We start from the raw sequence: 19,840 nt of genomic DNA on the forward strand, positions 1-19,840 counted from the left end.
CAATACCAGACCTAAAGAGATGAAGGGGGATCATTTTATTTTGATCTAAATCTTCTCTTGCATTCATTTGTACCAAATACATGAAATGTCATGAATCTCTCACTGTGTTTAAAATACTCCAAGTATTAAATAAGACTGTCTCCACCTCTCTTTACAGTCCATGGTACTGCTGCTCTACACCCAGAGGCAGTACATCTTTGAATTTGACAAAAACGACCGACTGTCCTCTGTGACCATGCCCAACGTGGCGCGGCAGACCCTGGAAACCTCCCGCTCCATTGGCTACTACAGGAACACCTACCGCCCCCCCGAAGGTAACGCCTCCGTGCTCGAGGACTACAGCGAGGAGGGCCAGTTGCTGCAGACCACCTACCTCGGAGAGGGCCGCAGGGTCATCTACAAATACGGCAAGCTTTCCAAGCTCGTCGAGATCCTCTACGACACCACGCGCATTGGCTTCTCCTACGACGAGGTGGCGGGCATGCTGAAGACGGTCAACCTGCAGAGTGAGGGCTTTACCTGCACCATTCGTTACCGTCAGATCGGCCCGCTGATCGACCGGCAGATTTTCCGGTTTGGCGAAGAGGGCTTGGTCAACGCCAGATTTGACTACGTCTACGACAACAGCTTCCGAGTCACCAGCATGCAGGCCGTCATCAACGAAACGCCGCTGCCGATCGACTTGTATCGCTACGACGACGTGTCCGGCAAAACGGAGCAGTTCGGCAAATTTGGAGTGATCTATTACGACATCAATCAAATCATCACCACGGCGGTGATGACCCACACCAAACACTTTGACGCTTATGGCCGGGTGAAGGAGGTCCAGTATGAGATCTTTCGCTCACTCATGTACTGGATGATGGTGCAATATGACAACATGGGGCGAGTGGTGGCCAAGGAGCTGAAGGTCGGGCCTTACGCCAACACCACGCGCTACACATACGAGTATGACGCCGACGGTCAACTCCAGGTGGTCTCCATCAACGACAAGGCCCTGTGGAGGTACAGCTACGACCTGAACGGCAACCTGCACCTCCTCAGCCCCGGGAACACCGCGCGCCTCACGCCGCTGCGCTACGACATCAGAGACCGCATCACCCGCCTGGGAGATGTCCAGTACAGGATGGACGAGGACGGTTTCCTCAAGCAGCGAGGGAATGACTACTTTGACTACAACTCGGCAGGCCTGCTGGTCAAGGTGTACAACAAAGTGAGCGGTTGGAGCATCAGATACCGTTACGACGGCCTTGGCAGGAGGGTGTCCAGCAGGAGCAGCACGGGCCACCACCTGCAGTTCTTCTACGCCGACCTGTCCAGCCCCACGCGGGTTACCCACATGTACAATCACTCCAGTTCCGAGATCACATCGCTGTACTACGACCTACAGGGACACTTGTTCGCCATGGAGCTGAGCAGTGGGGACGAGTTTTATGTGGCCTGCGACAACATAGGCACCCCTCTGGCTGTGTTCAGTGGCTCGGGCCTCATGATCAAGCAGGTCCTCCACACAGCATTCGGAGAGGTCTACCTGGACACCAACCCCAGCCTCCAGCTCATCATCGGATACCAGGGAGGCCTGTATGAGCCTCTCAGCCGGCTGCTCCACATGGGCAGACGGGACTACGATGTCCTCGCTGGGCGCTGGACGACACCTAACCATGACGTGTGGAAGCGTCTCAACAGCAACCACATTGTGCCATTCAACCTGTATATGTTCAAGAATAACAATCCACTCAGCAACAACGAAGAGATAAAGTGCTACATGACTGGTGAGTTCATTTAACAGACCTGTGATTTAGAGATAATTTGCTCTTTGCCCAAACCGTGCTTTGCAGAGGGGTGGATCCCAGTGTCCCTTCAAAAAAAGTATAAAATCATCCAAAGAGACTTCCAAAATCTCAGCTGCCATCTTCTGCAGAGTAGCAAACTCTGTGAAGTATTCCTCTGAGGGCTGTAAGTTAAAAACAGTAGGAAGCATCCTCAAAATAATGATTTGAAGTGATTTGTAACTGTGTATAAATAGCCAGTGTTAAGTGAGTCCTACCACATCAGTCAGTGGTGCATTTAACTTTTTTATAGTGCTAAATTGCGTGGCGGGGGAGGTGAAGGTTCCCCGTGTTGCCATTTCTATGTGAAACTCCCGGTGCTTAAAATTCATCAAACAACACTCATTTCAGGGCTTTTTGTCAAATTTATTTGTTTTTTATTCAAAACAGCAAGTCAGGAATGGAAGCTCTGCCAAAATTTAAATTCAACAGCAGTGTGCTATGGAGGCTTTTAAAAGCTTCCTCACAGGGAACACTGAGGTTTTGTTCTTCTGCTCTGCTGTGTGTGGGTGTGTAGGTGTGCATGTGTGTGTGTGTGTGTGTGTGTGTGTCTGTGTGTGTTCAGGCATACATATGTGCATGTGCCCAGTTTTGAAAGTACTCAAAGGGAACCATGTTGTACGGCAAAGCCCCCTCTGTAGTCAGCACTGAGGTCCCTTCCCAGAAATATCGAATCGTTTTGTGTTGCTTGGTGGTCGGGAGGAGGTGAATGGCAGTGAAAGCACCCCAGTGGAGATGGAGAGCACAATGGATCCACAGAAACCTCTGCCAGAGCCGGTTGTGTCAACCTCTTGGGCTTGGAAGGAAAACATCAATGTTAAGGATACTGAATGCTCAGGGATGAAACCAAATCGGATTCAGTCGGATCTTATTCGCAAATAGAACATTTAATTCTCTGAGTTCTCTAAGCATTATGTTGACTCAATAGTGCGAGTGTCGGCTATCAGTTAATTAATCTCATACCTTTTCATACCTATTTACCTTCATCTGGCTGCCCTACAGAGAGAGGTTTTCAGCTCCACAGTCCAGCATCAGGGGACTGTCGGGCATTTAGATGCTAAGCAGCCTGTTAGATACACTGTAGTGAGTCTGCCTCTGTTGTGATTGATGGCGCTGACATTTCCATTCCTTTCACTAAATGATCAGGGTCCTTTCATTGTCCTCAAACACTTTATTATTTAAGGAAAACTCTGCCAGGTGCCACAATATAACAGTAACACCCCCCCCCCCCTCTCTCTCTCTAATTAAAAAAATAAGGATATCAGAACATCTCGCGTCGAAGTCCGCGCTGCATAAAAATGACACAACAAAATTGGAGTATATAATTATCAGCGCAGCAGACACTCTCACTTGTCCCTCGGCTTTTCTGGGGCCCAGCTGGGTGTCATTAGGGTGGCACCTGCAGGAGTGGACATAAATCATAGGCACCATCTCAAGTGTTTAATAAAGCTCCTCCACTTTCACAAACAAACCAAGTGCTCAGACCTTGTAATGAGTATTTCAAGGAGACAGCCACTTGACCGCAAAGAGCCAACTATTAAAATTCAAAAGAATCAATTCCAAGTGGTTTGAATTATTTATGGTTTATCTGGAGCCAGTTGTGATTATGTCTGTAATGTACCTGATGTTTGTTCCTTCCCCTGCAGATGTGAACAGCTGGTTGGTGACCTTTGGCTTCCAACTGTACAACGTCATCCCCGGCTATCGCAAACCGAGCACCCAGGCCATGGAGCCGTCCTACGAGTTGGTCCGCACCCAGATCAAGACACAGGAGTGGGACAGCACCAAGGTAAGCCACTGTCACTCTCACCCAATCCACCTTTAACCTTGCCAAAGATCTCCTTTTTCAACTCCATTCCTTCCCAACATCATTAGCAAGTAGACATGCTCTGTGTGGCCACACTCCCAGAGGAGCTGCCAGCTATCGGGCCATAACACAGCCCAGCGAGCCAGGTCCCTGCCCCTAGTCCTCGTCTTGGGAAATGGGGTCAGGCTAAACAGCTCTTGTAATTGTCCTGCCATTAGGGAAATTCACTCTCCATTCCCCCCACCGCTGGCCATTGATTTCATCTCAGTCTTACAGCGTTAGCCAAGGTCTGAGAAGTAGTAGACATGCTCTAATTCCTGCGTTTATCAGCCCCTTTCAAGTTGCCCCCAATCACCTGAATTATTGAAGAGGCCACTGTTGTCTTGGGTTCGGTTACAGCTTAGGCGAGTGAATGCCACACGTCAGGGGGGCGGATTCATGTTGAGTGACACTCTGGCTGCTACCTCACCACTGTGAGTGTTTCTTGAACAAGTGTGAGCCCTGAAAGCTGCTGGTGGAATAGAATACAAGGTTATCTAAATCCACTCTGAACGTAAAAAATAGAAACAGCAACGATGTGGAGTGTCATATTATCTACTATTGGCTATTTCAAATACATCCATTGCACTCTGTATTTCTGCCTGTGGACATAAATAGATTTCCCTGTCAGTTTTACATATATTATTATTTCTTTGTTGATTTATTTTGCATTACTTCTTTCGTCAAGTATTCGTTGGCCAAAACCACCCCTCAATAGGTGCACTGATGGTCTTTATATCCATTTAAAGGAATTCCAGTTACCCTAAGCATTCCAGAATGCAGTTATCATGCAAATCATGTGTGTGAAGTGTAGAACCATAATAACCCAGTTATGTCTACATTGAGCATTGTGGAGCGTTACCACCAAAGCTCCCTGGGACTGACTTGTGCTGCTTGTGCTTGACACACCACTGAGATTCTCTGAACTCACTCAAGGTACCAATCTACAAAGGAGCTGCAGCCGAGGAAAGCTCTAATTGACTCCAATGACATCCCAGCTGTTTCCAGTTTCAAATACCCGAGAGTAGATATGGGAGGATGGAATCGTGCAGTCGGTGAAAAACAATAAATGCAACAGTCTTAACATGGAGTTGCAGTTCTGACTATATTGGACAGAAACATTATTCAACAAGAAATTTGAGCTTTTTTGTGATTTACGTAATATGTTTAATTCCAAAGGAAATCACCACAATAATTAAAGAGGGTAACAGATTGCTTGCATTTTTTTGCATCACTTTCTTGGAAGCATTCTTCATAGAAGGACTATGATTAAACGCGTGCATTATGCAATTAAAATTGCAAGCTTTTGTTTTGTCTGGAAATGCAGACTTTCCAGCATTCCAGATTCAAGAACACCCTCTGATGGACCATGAACCATGTAGCTGATGCTTCAAATCGCACACTTAGCGTAGATTTGAAGGTTTTATCCCCGTTTGTTAGGTAGCCCTATCTTTAGCCGAGCTCTGGAGTAAATACTGTAAATGATGTGGGAGATAAAGATTGAGATAATGCTTCTTTACCCTGTGTGCGAGCCGGGACATGATATTCTTATCTAGGAATCCTGCTTCTAAATTGTGAACTGAGCTGCTAAGTGCCAAGCTGATCCTCTCTACAGATGGCCAGAAGAGACTAATTAAATGTAGCATTCTTTGAAGCAGGGATATAGCTTTAAAACTACACATGCAGGTGTATCACGTACACCCGGCATTCCTGCCTTTCTATCTCTTTTCTTCTAAGCCCCCATTTTGCCATGCAGCTGAATCCGTGCAGCGATTGAAAAAGGGCCGTGGGGGGGGGGGCAGACAGATGAGGTTTGTGCTGCACTAGGCTTGATCTCTTGTTGTGGGTTTTGCTGGAGGCTGATTACACCTCATGCTACGTGAAGGATGCCTCTCTAGGAGTGTGTGTGTGTGTGTGTGTGTGTGTGTGTGTGTCCCCCTCCCCTTCCCCGAACGCTGCCGGGACAGCTGACCGACTCACACTGTTGACCAATAAACAAACATGGAGTGGCATAGTGTGAAGTTTCCCCCCAGGCCGGCTCTCCCAAGGGGTCCACTAGAACAGCTGCCCCCGTACCCGTCCCCGACCTCTTTATGCAGGATCTGACGCGCCGTCAAAGAGCGGGCCGATATGCTAGTCACTGCGAACCTGCCCCCCAACACTCCTCAGCCTCCGCCCCCCCCCCCCCCCCCCCACCCAGCTCGAACCCCGAGACAGAATTAGAGACTGTCAAGAAGAGGACTTTGGATGCGACTGGTTGACTCCGCGAGACGCTCACAGCTTCTCATGTTGGGCGATGGCAGGAAGGAAGCGTCTTTGAGAGCCTTTTTCTTTTGCTGCTCAGATGCGTTCAGGCGACTGTCTCGCTGCCTGCTGGCCAGCTTCCATTTCATATCTCTCGCCTCATTTGAACGTCTCTTTTTTCCCTAAGGACTATCTCCTGTCAAGTGGTATTAGTATTAGTATTAATTTGGGCTCTAGGGAACGTTGTATCCATACAAGGCTTTGATCCCCAAAGGAAGTATACATATATATATATATATATATATATATATATATATATATATAGACATCAATTCGCTGCAGAATTGTTCTTTTACATTGATAATGGATGCGAAGCAATTACATTTACAGACTCAATTAATTACAACATTGTTTTTTTCCTTTTCTATACAGTGTATATTAGACCCAGATAAGGTTTTGTTTGGATTTTTTCTTTTTACATTTTAGACAAAGTTTTGAATCATATCAATCAATCAATCAATCTAGGATAAAGGTTACAAGTTGTGATGTAATCAGAAGTTGAGAAGAATACAAAGTGGAATATTTTCAAAAGCAGCAATTGAGGGAAATGGTGTGAATCTTTCTCACTGTCTATATAAATGCTGCGGGGGCTGCGTGACTAAACAGCGTCTTCTTTGTTTTGCAGTCTCTTCTGGGCGTTCAGTGTGAGGTTCAGAGGCAGCTGAAGGCCTTTGTCAAGCTGGAGCGCTTTGGCCAGATCTACAGATCTAAAAGTGCGGGATGTCCTCAGACAGAGGACAAGAAGGTCTTTGCCTCCGGGGGCTCCATCTTCGGCAAGGGCGTGAAATTTGCGATCCGAGAGGGCCGCATTAGCACCGACATCATCAGCTTAGCCAATGAGGACGGGCGCCGCATGGCCGCGGTGCTGAACGACGCGTTCTACCTCGAAGATCTCCACTTCACCGTCGGCGGGATGGACACCCACAACTTCGTCAAGCTGGGCTCGGTGGAGGGAGACCTGTCCCTCATCGGCATGACGGTGGGCCGGCGCACTCTGGAGACCGGCGTCAACGTGACGGTGTCACAAGTGAACACCGTCCTCAATGGCAGGACTAGGCGCATCACGGACATCCAGCTCCAATACGGCGCACTGTGCTTGAACACCCGTTACGGCAGCAGCGTGGATGAGGAGAAAGCCCGCGTGCTGGAGCTGGCCCGCCAGAGATCTGTCGCCCAGGCCTGGGCCCGGGAGCGCCAGAGACTGAGGGATGGAGAGGAGGGCTCGCGGACCTGGACCGAGGGAGAGAAGCAACAGCTGCTCGGCTCGGGGAAGGTGCAGGGCTACGACGGGTACTACGTGGTGTCGGTCGACCAGTACCCTCAGCTGGCAGACAGTGTCAACAACATTCATTTCATGAGACAGAGCGAGATGGGCCGAAGGTGACATGAACACGAGGCTCTCGAGTGACGGACTCTGATGTAGGACATGGGACTTCTTGCCAAAGACAGTTGTGTACATGACCTCTTTTTTTTTTTTTCTTTTTTTTTTTTGACCGTGCTCAACTTGGTTTTTAATATACTTAAAAAGAGAAAAAAAACAAATCAGTTGCACTGTATTAATGGACGAGGGCCTTTCTCCTTTTGGGGATTCTTTAACAGTCTTTGCCCTCCAAGTGCGGCTGCTAGAGGATGAAAAATGTGCGATGTCTCCGACTTCTTTTTGTGACTCCATTTCCTCATCCCTGTTGGTGATTCTGTTCAAAGAAATGCAAGAGGAGTATTGGTAATGCATTATGCTCACTGGCTCACTGCTGCCAGACCTGCAGTTTGTTATTCACAAGCTCGCTCCATTCTGCCTTGTCCGCTCCTCAGCCAAGGAAATTCCTTCTCTTTTAATCACTCCTTTTTTTTATTTTAATTTGAAACCCTCATAGCCCCAGTCATCCATAAATAACGAGAGAGATTTCTGTTGGTGGTAGAGCCCTTCATCAAAACCCCAGCTGAACTTGTCCAAGCACTTTCATTTTGTGTGATGTGATTCTTTGGGTTTAAAGAGGAGGATTAATACTCATCTGTGGTCTGAGCTGGGAAGGCTTCAGTGCACCCTGACTGTGCATGTTGATGGCCCGTCTTTGTGAACTACAAAATTAGCAAAACTGCTTAATGAAGACTATATTTTATGGTCAAGCCAACAAAGGGATATGAGGTCACTTTTTTATTTTGTGTGTATTTCATTTTCTTTTTTCAAAGCAATCTGTAATTTGTTCCCTTTTATTTGGCCGTGGTCGAACACACTCAATGCTGAAAATAGCGGAAGAGCCAAGCCTGTAAGAAAATACTGTGGAATCAATGTCTGTATTAAACAACAAAGGGTATTTTACATGAACGGTTTTGAATTACATTTTTTAGTTTTGTTTTATGAATAGCTGTATGAATTAACAGTATAACAAATGTGAATTAAAAAAAATGTGAACAATTGTCCCTTTTATTGTTAATTGTTGTACTTGAACAATAATCAAGGGTGTTTCAACACATGAAATAAACTGGAACTGAAAGGCGGTTTAGTTAAATTCATTTAAATTTTTTTCATTAGACTACATTTACTGGTCTCTGTTGCATTTGAAAGCCAGTGTTTGTTTAGTTTGCTTTTGTCAGTATTCCTCACAATATCATCCAAACAAATACAGCTTGGGATGAGATTTTTCACTGTTTGATTGAGATTAAGAATATGGTTGAAGAGTCGGTCTCATCAGTGATAAATACTGCATTAACATATTGGCTGCTGAGATAGATAAGTGGATTGATAGATAGGCTTTGCATTGTGTTTTGGGTGAGATGAAAGATACAAATTGCCTTTGCCCTAAGGGCTGCCCGCAGGTCAGCATCGAAAGTGCTTTCATTCTACGGAATAGCAGTCCTCTCTGTCTTGTGGCTGGCTGAAATGCATTAGCCCTGTAGGTGTACTAGTTCCCGTTTACAGACCAAAGGTCGTCTATACTCGGCAACCTTGGAAATAACCCACATGGACATATTCTAGCTCCCGTATGTCTGTGTCCTCCACAGTGGAGACTGCAAAGGACAATTCTGTTCATTGGAAAATGTAATTTCGTGGAAACTCTAGACAATGAGGACTATTTTGACGTTGGACTTTTTGGTCACTGCCAAGCCACTGCACACTCTTGACTTCCTTATCATTTTGTTTGTGTGTGTGTAGGGCTGGTGGGAGCACAATTTAGTGTCTCAATCTGTACAAATGTTAAAGCAAACAGTACACGCTTATTTTTCTTCTGCTGCTGGTTGATTCAGTGAATTTTTGTTTCCAAGAAAATATATATGTATGTGCAACATTATATGAATGAAGGATATTTGCATTGTGGAATATTGCACTGAGAACTGTTGCGTCATGAAACTGTATCTTTTTCTAAAGTTTTGGACTCATTTTGAGTTTGGGTTTGTTCTCGCCACTGTGTTTGTAGCGCTTCTCTTTGACCATGTAAATATAAAGACATCCAAGTAAGCTGTAAATAAAATGCAAATGTAGATACCTCTTAGAGCTACATCAGTGACCCTGTGTAGTCTTAAGGTAGAAAAAAAAATAAAGGGAATATTTTGTGTTTATTTCTGGTGTTGTCTTCCTGTATATTCTATATTTCAAAAACACATTTTACTGCCTCATGTCACAAGGAACCATGAGTTACGTATCTCATCATGGAGATTGTGCTATAGTCACTCAATTGCCACACATTCATTGTTTCAGCTTCAAAGTGAGATGTTTTATTCTGGTCTAATTGGATGCAATATGATAATGTAATACTGCACCATGTGCAATTAGTTAGTCAGACATGCACTGCAACCTGTTAGGATCTCACATCTTAAATTCAATTCTCACATGGAGTGAGCATGTGGCTTAATCAGCAGCACATCAAATAATGACCAATAAAAACGACATCTCAACAGTAAATGTAACGTAATGTAATTCATTGTCACAAGGCGAGCCATCCCCGAGGGATGGTGTGCGAAACTTGACTATTAATTAACCTGTCGAAGGAGGACCAATCCTTTGATGTTACAAAAGCCACCAGGAGACTGTGTGTTTTTCAACTTGATAACTTTGTAGAAACAAGTGGAGCTCTGGGGCTAATCCTGTTAGCACGCGGGGTGGCTCGGGAGTTAGCTGCCAGTATGTGGTGGCGTCTAGGGAGCCCGGAACATTTACACTCACTGCAGGCAGAGCTGAGCTCTGCGCCCAGAAGAGAGTGAGATGGCCTGTTTTACCTAAGCGGACAGTATTATTATTTGTTCCTCTCCACTGCCGCTGATCTTCGTGCTTGGCAGACGCCTGCTGTTGGAAACCATGCCATCCTAACATTTGCTTTAGTCAGTTTGACTGTGCAAAAGTAAATTTCAAATAGGTGGCTCTTGAGACGACCTGAGCCTGAAGCCCCTACATGCCTCCTGTAAAGAGGATTTCTCATAAGGAACAGGAAGACCTTAAGGCAGAGAGTCTGCGCAGAAGCAATTCTGCTGCAGAGAGGCTAAATATCCTTTAGCCTGGAGGAATGTAGTCTTTTTGTAGAATCATATACCAATAACTTCACCTCTACTGCAGAGGGGAAGTTACCACAATGCAGGAAGTTGTATTTAAAAAAAAGAAGCTCATGATTGCATGCAGGCCTACTTAGGTAAACAAATTTGGTATTGATTTGACCTATTTTAGCTTTTGAGTACGGAGCTTAGTGCTGCATGAGTGGTGGGAATGAGGGCGAAGAAGACAGTATGAAGTAAGAAATGGGTTGTTCACTGGTATCAATGAACCTTACAGATCTGCTGTTGTTGCTCTAATTACACCTTAATGGATTAAAGCAACAAATCGCGATGGCCACAAATGACCAACGATCTTTTAATCCCAATTCGATATGTATAACAAACACGTTGTGGTTGTACCAGGATTTCACAACTGACAGGCTGGAAAGGTAAAAGTTTTCTATGGAAAAAAGACATGCACAAACTATTTCCCCTTACCTGCGCTGGGTCTTATGTGAACAGTTATCTTTCCGTTGCTTTCACACTCCATCTGTTTCCCCCTCACTGATCATTTTAACACTCTGAGTGTTGTATAAACACTGGCACAGGTATTTGCTGCTAAAATCAGCGAAAGGCTTATTCCTGCTGAGAAGCCAGCCATCCATCCCTTCAATGAATCCTGTATGTAGCCTGGAAATAAAGTCTGGAATCAAACACCTGTTATCGCTTGTTCTCCTCTGTCTGTCAATCTCAGGCTTTGTCATTAAATTCCCCGTTGGCTGCATTTATTTTCCCTTAAAATCAGTTTACAAATAAATCCCTATTGCCACACAGTTTCCACAAATTGTAACAATCCAAGCCGCCTACTCGCTTGTTTGAGTTTTTCCAACAGCCATAAAATAACCAGTTGCTTTGATGGTCCACATCTGTTGTGTAGCCTGATAACACCATATGCCTGAATGGATAGGACAGCCCTTAGATTCTGTCTTAAATCCTTTTGGTCCACGTTTCCCTCTCCAACAGTTATGCAAATGATGGACCAATCATAAAAGCTAATGGGGCAGGGAATGGTGAACCAACTGGCCTCATAGAGAGAGAAGTGAGGCTGAATATTCTTCAAGATTCAAGTCTCATTTGAATGCTCACCGTGATGACAAAACACAGCGGCAACAGAAGCACTCAGTGAAGTGCGAGCCTTTGGAAATGAAAGCGAGGGGATGCTTGCCAAAAAGTCACATTTCCGTGGGTCACACAAAGGCCAGCGTCACCTCTCATACAACTGACATGCAAAGGGAAAGTGGATAATATGCAGCACCAGCACCTTAAGCAGTACAATGCTGCGTGCTTGAAATACGAGAGGGATTATATTCCAAAAGAGGAACTCCTACACTAAAAGCCCCGTGAGACAGCCTGTACTACATTGTAGAGCAACATGACCTTTATGACCTCTGCACGAGCGTGAAAGGAACTCAGGCTTTCTGGGTTTTTTTGTGATTTTTTTTTACTATGACCAGCATTGCCAAGATAATCAGTAATCAGTGTTTCTTATGAGAGCCGATACTTACTGCATCAACAGACTGTTACACCTACATATAGGGTCGCATTACAAAGAAAAAAATGGTTTTGATTGTCTTTCAAAAACCTTTTTAACATAAAATGTGAGATATGTATAAAATTATTATATATACTTATTTTTCATTGTTAAGTGACACACCTCCGTTTTTTCTCTCTTTGTCTGATTTCCATGGAAAATACGGAAAGCGACGCTGTGAGAAATAAATCCTGAAGGTGGAAATCTTTTTGGGGATTTTCAGAAATACATACTGCAAGTGCACGTGTGCGTGCGGTTGATGTGTGCAGCACTCCAGCGGGGTCTTTAAGGGGTCTTGATGGACTCACTGGAGGCGGAAGCCGCAGCTGCAGCTGCCGTCTCCCATCACATTTCCCCTGACAGGTGTGAACAAAGGACCCAGAGAAATGTCACTGCGGCATTTTTAAGTCTCTCGGACACACCGCTTGCATTCAGGAGTGAACCTGCCTTTGCACATTATGCAAATCATATTGACAGCATATCTAATGCTTTTATTAGGCTAATTATTCCTAAGGTCAAATTTGTTCATTGCCAAAGATCAGCAGGCATTCTAAACCAAGTGTCTGGAAGTGTTTGGGTTGACTGAAAGGTTAGCTAACGCTTAATGTCTTAGGACAGCGTATCATGTAGCACTTTAAGTCCATAAAAAAAAAAAAAAAAAATAGGTGTTGTTTATTTCTGTCTATGACATCAGTGCCAGTGAGCATCAGTCAGGAGCCGCCGTCAATGTTTTGCACGACAGCGGCGCTGAATTGCATGATGGATGATGCGGAAAGATTTTTCAAATTGTAAATTGTGGTTGTAAATTGTTACCCTGAACTCTCTATGATACGAAACAAGACGCTTAAAAAGCATCTACGGCGCTGCCTCCCTCCATCAGGTGAGAGGTGGATGAAAGAGGGAAGACGTTAATCACAGACGAAGACAAAGAGGAGCCGTAAAGATAAGATGTGCCCTCACAGGAGATTCTCCGTTGCCAGGGTTGAAACAAGGCATATGTATATTTAATAAGCTTCAGCTGCCGCAAGGTATTTAACAGCAGGCCATATTTAAGCAGTATAGAGCAGTGGAAAAGGTTCTGTTTTCGTTCAGTTAGTCAGCTTTATTTTGGCCATAAGGTTAAATTGATGGAAGGATGTTCCTCCATCTGAACTCTCTGAGCCCTCTTTGCATCCAGTACGCACACTATTTAGTTGGTTAGAATGAGTTAGAATGTGATTTACAATTGACCTGAATGTCACCCACAAACCTTTGTAGCTGAGATCAGGTGGAGTTTGTCCAACACTGGTGGTAGTTTTATACGTGTGACAGTCCAGACAAAACACAACTCATAAACTGCCTCAATCTTTCACGTTACCTGTCGTCACGGTTCAAACCGTATTACTCCTGGAATTCTTTTGCTATTCATAGTGTGTGAAAGACCATTTTACACCAGAGACAAAGAGGAATAAGGTTAGTTGTTCCCTCCCTCAACCCCCTTCTGGTGTGGCACAAAATCCCCAAAGTGCTCATTGCCACGGGCATTTTCTTATTGGCATTGACATTACTTAGACACAATATCTATCCGGTGTCAGACAGCTGTTGAGCAACTGCCTTGCCAATCTGAATGCCACGTATGTCCTGGCGTGGAACCACTCAAGGAGGAATTGCAATCATGTGATAGATTATGATGAACATTAGCAGCAGCGATGAGATGCAGAGACGCAAATACAGCAGAGGATTTGTTTTCTTCATCCTAATCTGAATCCTGCCACTGTGTGTTTCCAGTTTGAACTACAAAGCCCGAAAACAGTGTGACAGAATTATTTTGGTTACAGAACCTTTGGACCCATTACGAGTACTTTTATGTGAATCAGCCTCGGGGAACATTGTGCCTCCCGTTTAATTTACCCATACACATAAGCCTGCCAGTCCAACTGCTTTAAAGTCGGCGTTGTCTTTTTAACACATTTTTACTGAGGGAACTGGTTTTCTTACATTTTTCTCAACTTTCTTTACATGTAGAAAACCCCAGTCCCCCCTCAACACGCCGTCTTCCACATGCAGACTCTCACTGACACACACCGCTGGCAAAACGTCAAAACACAATGCCGGTCGCTGTCGGGGGAAAATAAATATTTAACCCCAGGTTTTCAAAGTCACATTCTATTTGCAAGATCTTGTGGGGAAAATCTGGAATATCGTCGTTGTGTGACACGCTGAACGCTGTTTAGATGTGAAAAAGGGAGACGCATGCAAAAACCCTTTTTTGGGATGACTCGGGTTTCTACCATCCCTCCTTGCTTTTGCAGAGTTTTTTATGCATGTTCTTGATGTGCACATTCATTGTAAATTGTCAATAAGCCTCAGACCCGTACATGTGCAATCATTGTGGCAGAGTGAAGATTATAATTCTAATGCGCAGCCCTGGGCTTCCACCACTACTCTAGATGTGACTACTGCACTGCATTTGTAAACATGAGAAACCCTATTTTCATCTGCAATATAGTACCACTGATTTTTGCAGTCAAGCCATGGAAAAGGAAATCAGTAATAGCTCTCCCTTTCGATAAGTGATGTCAAGCTGTTATTAGGCACATAGGGATGCTGTCAAAAACAACAAAAAAATTGGCATGAAAAATCCTACATGGAAGGAAGTGGAGGCAACTTACCAGAGCTTTCCATCTTTTCACAGAATACAAACTTTGCTGAGCACTCAAGACACCATCTCTCCATCGCGACATAATGCTACAGGAGTAACAGTGCCTCAGCTACAGTACGGTTTCTGTGCTTGTGTTTTGTTTTATCAAATAAGAATTCATGATATTTCAATCTCTCTGTTGCTGTTCAACAAAAGTGCTTAAATAGGAATTGACTGCATGAATAAATAAATTAGAGGCAGCTGGAGGACGGTGCTGTGCTGTGACAATAGAAAGAATTTTCAAATAATTTTGTTTTTAGAATTATTCTCTGCCTGGGCTGTACATCGGTCCAATCTTTTGTCATTATTTTCTGCACAATGTGCATCTCCTTTGTACTGTAGATGTGAAAGGATGGCCCCTTAATTACGAGGGATGGTTCTGGCTGGTCTTAATTGTTCTATAATTAACACAACATATGGGCGCAAGCCTTTGTTTTCCTAAATGCAGTGAAAAATAGAGAATACTTTGGTTGAATACCCACATCTTCAGTTTGATGCAGTGAGCGAGTGCAACTCAAAAGCCCACATGGATACCCAAGACATTACCATTCATTGTTTGGCTAATTAGAGGGTAGTTGGTGTGTCTGGATAAACTAAAGTAATTACGCATAGATTTATGGCCAAACGTCTGCTGAGGCAGCACTTGCTTGCATTTACCAAAAGGGATTATTGGTTTTGGAAGGAGGCAAAAATAGTAAAAATTGCTTCCTCCTGTGATTTAATAATATATATGAGGACAGTTGGCAGTGAAAAGACAGACATGTGTGTTCTAGTGCAAGCCAGAGTGATATAACACTGTATAGAACATTATCTAACGTTTAAAACTGCCTCGGAAAAAAAGACAGTGAACTGCCCCAGGTGTATCACACCAGTTACTTCAGCACTCTGACCTTTGTGATTAAATGTTCACGTCTCGGATATTCTTGCCTATGGAGCAGTCAACGTCCAACGGCTGAAGTTTTCCAACTCAAATCGCTTTGTGTGTCAAGACTGAGATGTGAATTTAGCTCTGCTGCAATAGTTTTTTGGGCATTTGGGATAAAATCAGTTATTCACTCATCATCAGATTGTTCCTGCTTACAGGGGAGGTAAATTCAATAAATCAGTGTGGGAGGGGAACATTAATAATTGGCCTGTGAAAGAATACCCACACAAAGAGAATAGAAAAACTCTCACTGCTCATTTGTAGTTGTTGATCATTTTACTTTAATTCTTGGCTCAAGGGCTGCATAATGTTCTGAGCCTTTGATTATTTGGCCGGTAGTTTTATAAACCCACAAACAGAGAGAGACAAGCAGACTCCAAAGCGGATGGACAGACATATACAAATGCATACTCCCTCTGGAGGAGGTAAGAACCATAAATATGGAGCAGATGAAGTAAACTTTCTAAATTCACAGCAGTTTGACGGAATGGTAGGCAGCTAAACATGTCCTGAAAGAGCTACAGATCATGAAAAATCCCACGGCAGGCGTTTTTTCCTTTCAAAACACTACGGAAAATATATGACATCAGGATATCGTGATGAGAAAATTACTATGTGCGGTGAAAGTTTTCAAAGTTGTCTGTGGGCGATCAGCCCCATATAAATATACAGAGATATTTATATGTCTTTCATTATGAAGTCAAGACAATTATGCAACAAAAGCTGCATGTCCTATCTAAGTCTCCCCACAGAGGTGTGCTGTACCCGACACAAGGAAAGGCAATGACTTCCACATTCATCTGGGGTGACCTAGATATAACTGAAATTTCTGCATTGCAGTTGAGAGTTGAGAGCATTTACAATGATATGTGCAAATTATTCTGTAAATGAGGATAAGTTAGCTCTATTCTCATTGGAAGTTTGGTTAAAGAATCTGGGGAAATCAGGCCCAAACAGCTTGTTGTATCCAGTATCCTGGTAGCCGGCACTGACGAGTGATGCTGCAATAAAAGGATGAGAAAGTGTTTCATTTGTCTGTGGCCTGTGTGCGTGTGGGTGAGAATCACACTGTGTGATTACGTACAATAGGTTTTTGTTGCTTCTTTTCTATTTTTCATTTTCTATTATTATCCATGTTGGGAGGGATTGACTTTGCGTACTTACTGCATAAGATCAAGTGCCAAACTTTTGTTACCTTATTAAGCTGTGATTTTGTTGTTAACTATTTCCTCAGTGGGGGGATGCTTGCTAAATAATAATTAAATCAACCATAAAGGCCTAGATGACATTATACAATATCTGAAGTCATCCTCCTGCTGCTTGGATAGATTTTATAACATTATTTTCTCAAAAATATTTCAAACTGCATAACTAGTGGCCTCTTACAAATTGTAAACACATCCCTTCTCTCAGGTGTCTTCCCCACAAGCCCTAAAAACTGCTGTTATAAAACCCCTTCTATAGCAGGCTAATTTAGACGGTGCAATATTATCCAACCTGCTATTTTTAAGTAAAATAATTGAAAAAGCCAAACTACTTCTTGGTTGCAAATAACGATTGTGATGCCTTTCAGTAACTCTTTCAACAGCACCACAGTACTGAAACTGCTCCGGTTAAGATTTTCAATGAGATCCACTAAAACACAGACGGAAGGGCAGAATGGTGTTCCCCCAGGTTTAATACAGGGGCCCCTTCTGTTGAACATCTACATGCTTCTATTAGCTCATGCAAAACAACAAAGTGTGTTAAACACATGACACACAAATCTGCAAAACTATATCACCAGGGAACTACAATCCAATATAAGGGCTGGGTAAAAGCATTGAACAAATCAACAACTTTCTTCAATTAAACAAAGATAAATCAGAGATAATTGTTTTTGGTAACAACGATGAACAAGGGAAAATCAGTGCTGAGCTTCAATCACTGATTTTATAAAACCACAAACCAAGCTATTAATGGGTGTAATTAAGGATTCGGATCTCAACCTGAACAGCCATATCAAGACAGTTACAAAGTCAGCCTACTATCACCTAAAGTATATATCATTGATTAGAGCGCTTATGTCTCAACCAGATTTGGAAAAACTTGTCCATACATTTATCTTCAGTAGAGTCCACTACTGTAACAGTGTTTTTACATGTCTCTGTAAAAAGTGAATCAGAAAGCTGCAGCTGACCCAGACCCCTGAGGCCCGAGTCCCTACTAGGACCAGGAAAGTGGATCACATCACTCCAGTTCTCGGGTCTTTACACTGGCTTCCTGTCAAACAAAGAATTGACTTGCTGTCATCCTGCTATTGGTTTATAACACACTGAATGGTTAAGGGCCAAAGTACATTTCTGATCTGCTGATACCTTACGAACCGCCACAAACCCTTCGGACATCTGGGACTGGTCTACTTTATGTTTCCAAAGTTAAAACTAAACATGGAGAAGCAGCGTTCAGTTATTCTGCTCCACATATCTGGAACAAAGTCACAGAAAGCTGCAGGTCTGCCGAGTCCCTCAGCTCCTTTAAATCCATATTAAAGACGTTTCGGTTTGCTGCTGCCTTTAATTGACCATCTCTGCATTTCGGAATTCTTAAAGAAATTGCTCTTAAACTACCCTGCAAATTTCATTTTTTGTTGTTTAGTTTTTAATGTATGTTTTCTTGTATATTCCTAACTGTTGTCAAATCTCCTTGCTTTATGTTTGGATATTTTCAATGGTTTTATGTGACGCACTTTGAATTGCCTTGTTATTGAAATGTGCTATATAAATACGATTGCCCTGCCTTTCCTTGTGAACTGCATGGATGTTGGGTACTGATTTGAGAGCCCCCTGTGAGTCAGTGCAACAATATCTTACAGAAAGCATTTTTGTGGAAAAGAAACAGGTCAAGCAGTGAAAGGGAAATCAGAAATATAACTACCTTCAACCAGAGAGGGATATACTGTATATGGAGGCTTAAGTGCCGATTTTCTCCACAACAAGACTTTAAGGAACAGCATGCTCACTTTGAAGGACTTTAATTGTGAGCTACACAAAAGTGGTAGAAAATGGCATTTAGAAAGCAGGAAAACCACAAAATTATGGAAATGTTGTCTTTGAAATGGCTCAAATCACAATGCATCTTAAACATATGATGAATATAAGAATTACTCTCGTAGCCCAAGAGGATAACCTCAAGGGGACGGCACCAGTTCCAAGTGCTCTGAATATTGCCGTGAACAAATTACGGCTGCAAATACCATGTGCAACAAATGCTCACGCTTTAGACAACAACTGTTTGGTCATCATCAATCATCAAAACAGTTGACCATAGAAGTTATCAGAACTTCTATGGTCAACTGTTTTGATTGATTGATTAACCAATTGGTTTAGCATTTCACAACAACCACACATTTATTCAAATTTTTCCAAATTCAGCCTCTGAAACTGATGGTTGAACACTATCATTTCCAAACAGTAGGTATCTTTAGCACTCTTAAAGGCTGTTTCCTCTAAACTGCTGCCGGTCCATTAGCTAAGAGCCGACGCCAACACGTCCACTGGTAGAACCTGGAGAGTTGTAGCAGGTGAAGCGATGCAGCGGCCCGAATCTCCATCAGAAAGGGTTGTTAGTTCCTTTTGATTTGTGCTTGGTCGCCTGTCACCCAGACACATTCCCTGAAATCACATCACTATAATGGTCTAATCAGCACTTAACGAGCCATGTTACATAAAATCAATGCACCTTTCCATTTGAGAATTTAGAATATTTGGAGGGCCTGATGAAGGCTCGTCGGAAGGAAGGGGGCAGGAGATGCTGTCGATAGGGTGGACAGGCCGGCCTGCTGAGAGCAGAGGACGCACTTGCCCTTCGGGTTGAGTGATCCTTGTGAGATCCAAGCTTTTACAGCAGAGTCCTTTATTTTGCTGACTAATCGTGTATTGATTTTAACAAGTTGTTAAGCCCAAATAAGATTGTCAGGCCACTGCCAGGCAACCCCTCTACCTGTAGAGGCTTCAGGACCACAGAGACATATTTCCCACTGGAAGCACCATTTGACTTATATATCCTTTTTATTTATCATGGGCAGAGTTTAACAGGACACAACTCTACTTTAGTGGGGGGGGTTCTCTTTCAGATTTGTAAACGACAACAGAGCAAAATGTCTCCCCTTGTTCCAAGCATACATTGCCTGCTGGTTTTTAAAGGGCTGATGTGTGTCTGC

General features: G+C 43.5%; 1 protein-coding gene across 7 annotated transcripts in view; it reads left to right on the forward strand.

Annotated features, from left to right (window-relative positions):
• Positions 1-9,537, forward strand: part of tenm4 (teneurin transmembrane protein 4) — a 130,259-nt gene extending 120,722 nt beyond the window's left edge. For all 7 annotated transcript variants that reach the window (XM_037454900.2, XM_062561250.1, XM_037454979.2 and 4 more), the window contains 3 exons: positions 158-1,772; positions 3,476-3,618; positions 6,605-9,537. In XM_037454900.2, coding sequence (XP_037310797.2) covers positions 158-1,772; positions 3,476-3,618; positions 6,605-7,363 — 2,517 coding nt within the window. In that variant the 3' untranslated portion in view covers positions 7,364-9,537. The remainder of the gene's footprint in view (positions 1-157; positions 1,773-3,475; positions 3,619-6,604) is intronic.
• The last annotated feature ends 10,303 nt before the right edge of the window (positions 9,538-19,840 follow it).

This window comes from Pungitius pungitius, chromosome 3 (assembly GCF_949316345.1).
Source record: "Pungitius pungitius chromosome 3, fPunPun2.1, whole genome shotgun sequence".
Lineage (NCBI taxonomy): Eukaryota > Metazoa > Chordata > Actinopteri > Perciformes > Gasterosteidae > Pungitius > Pungitius pungitius.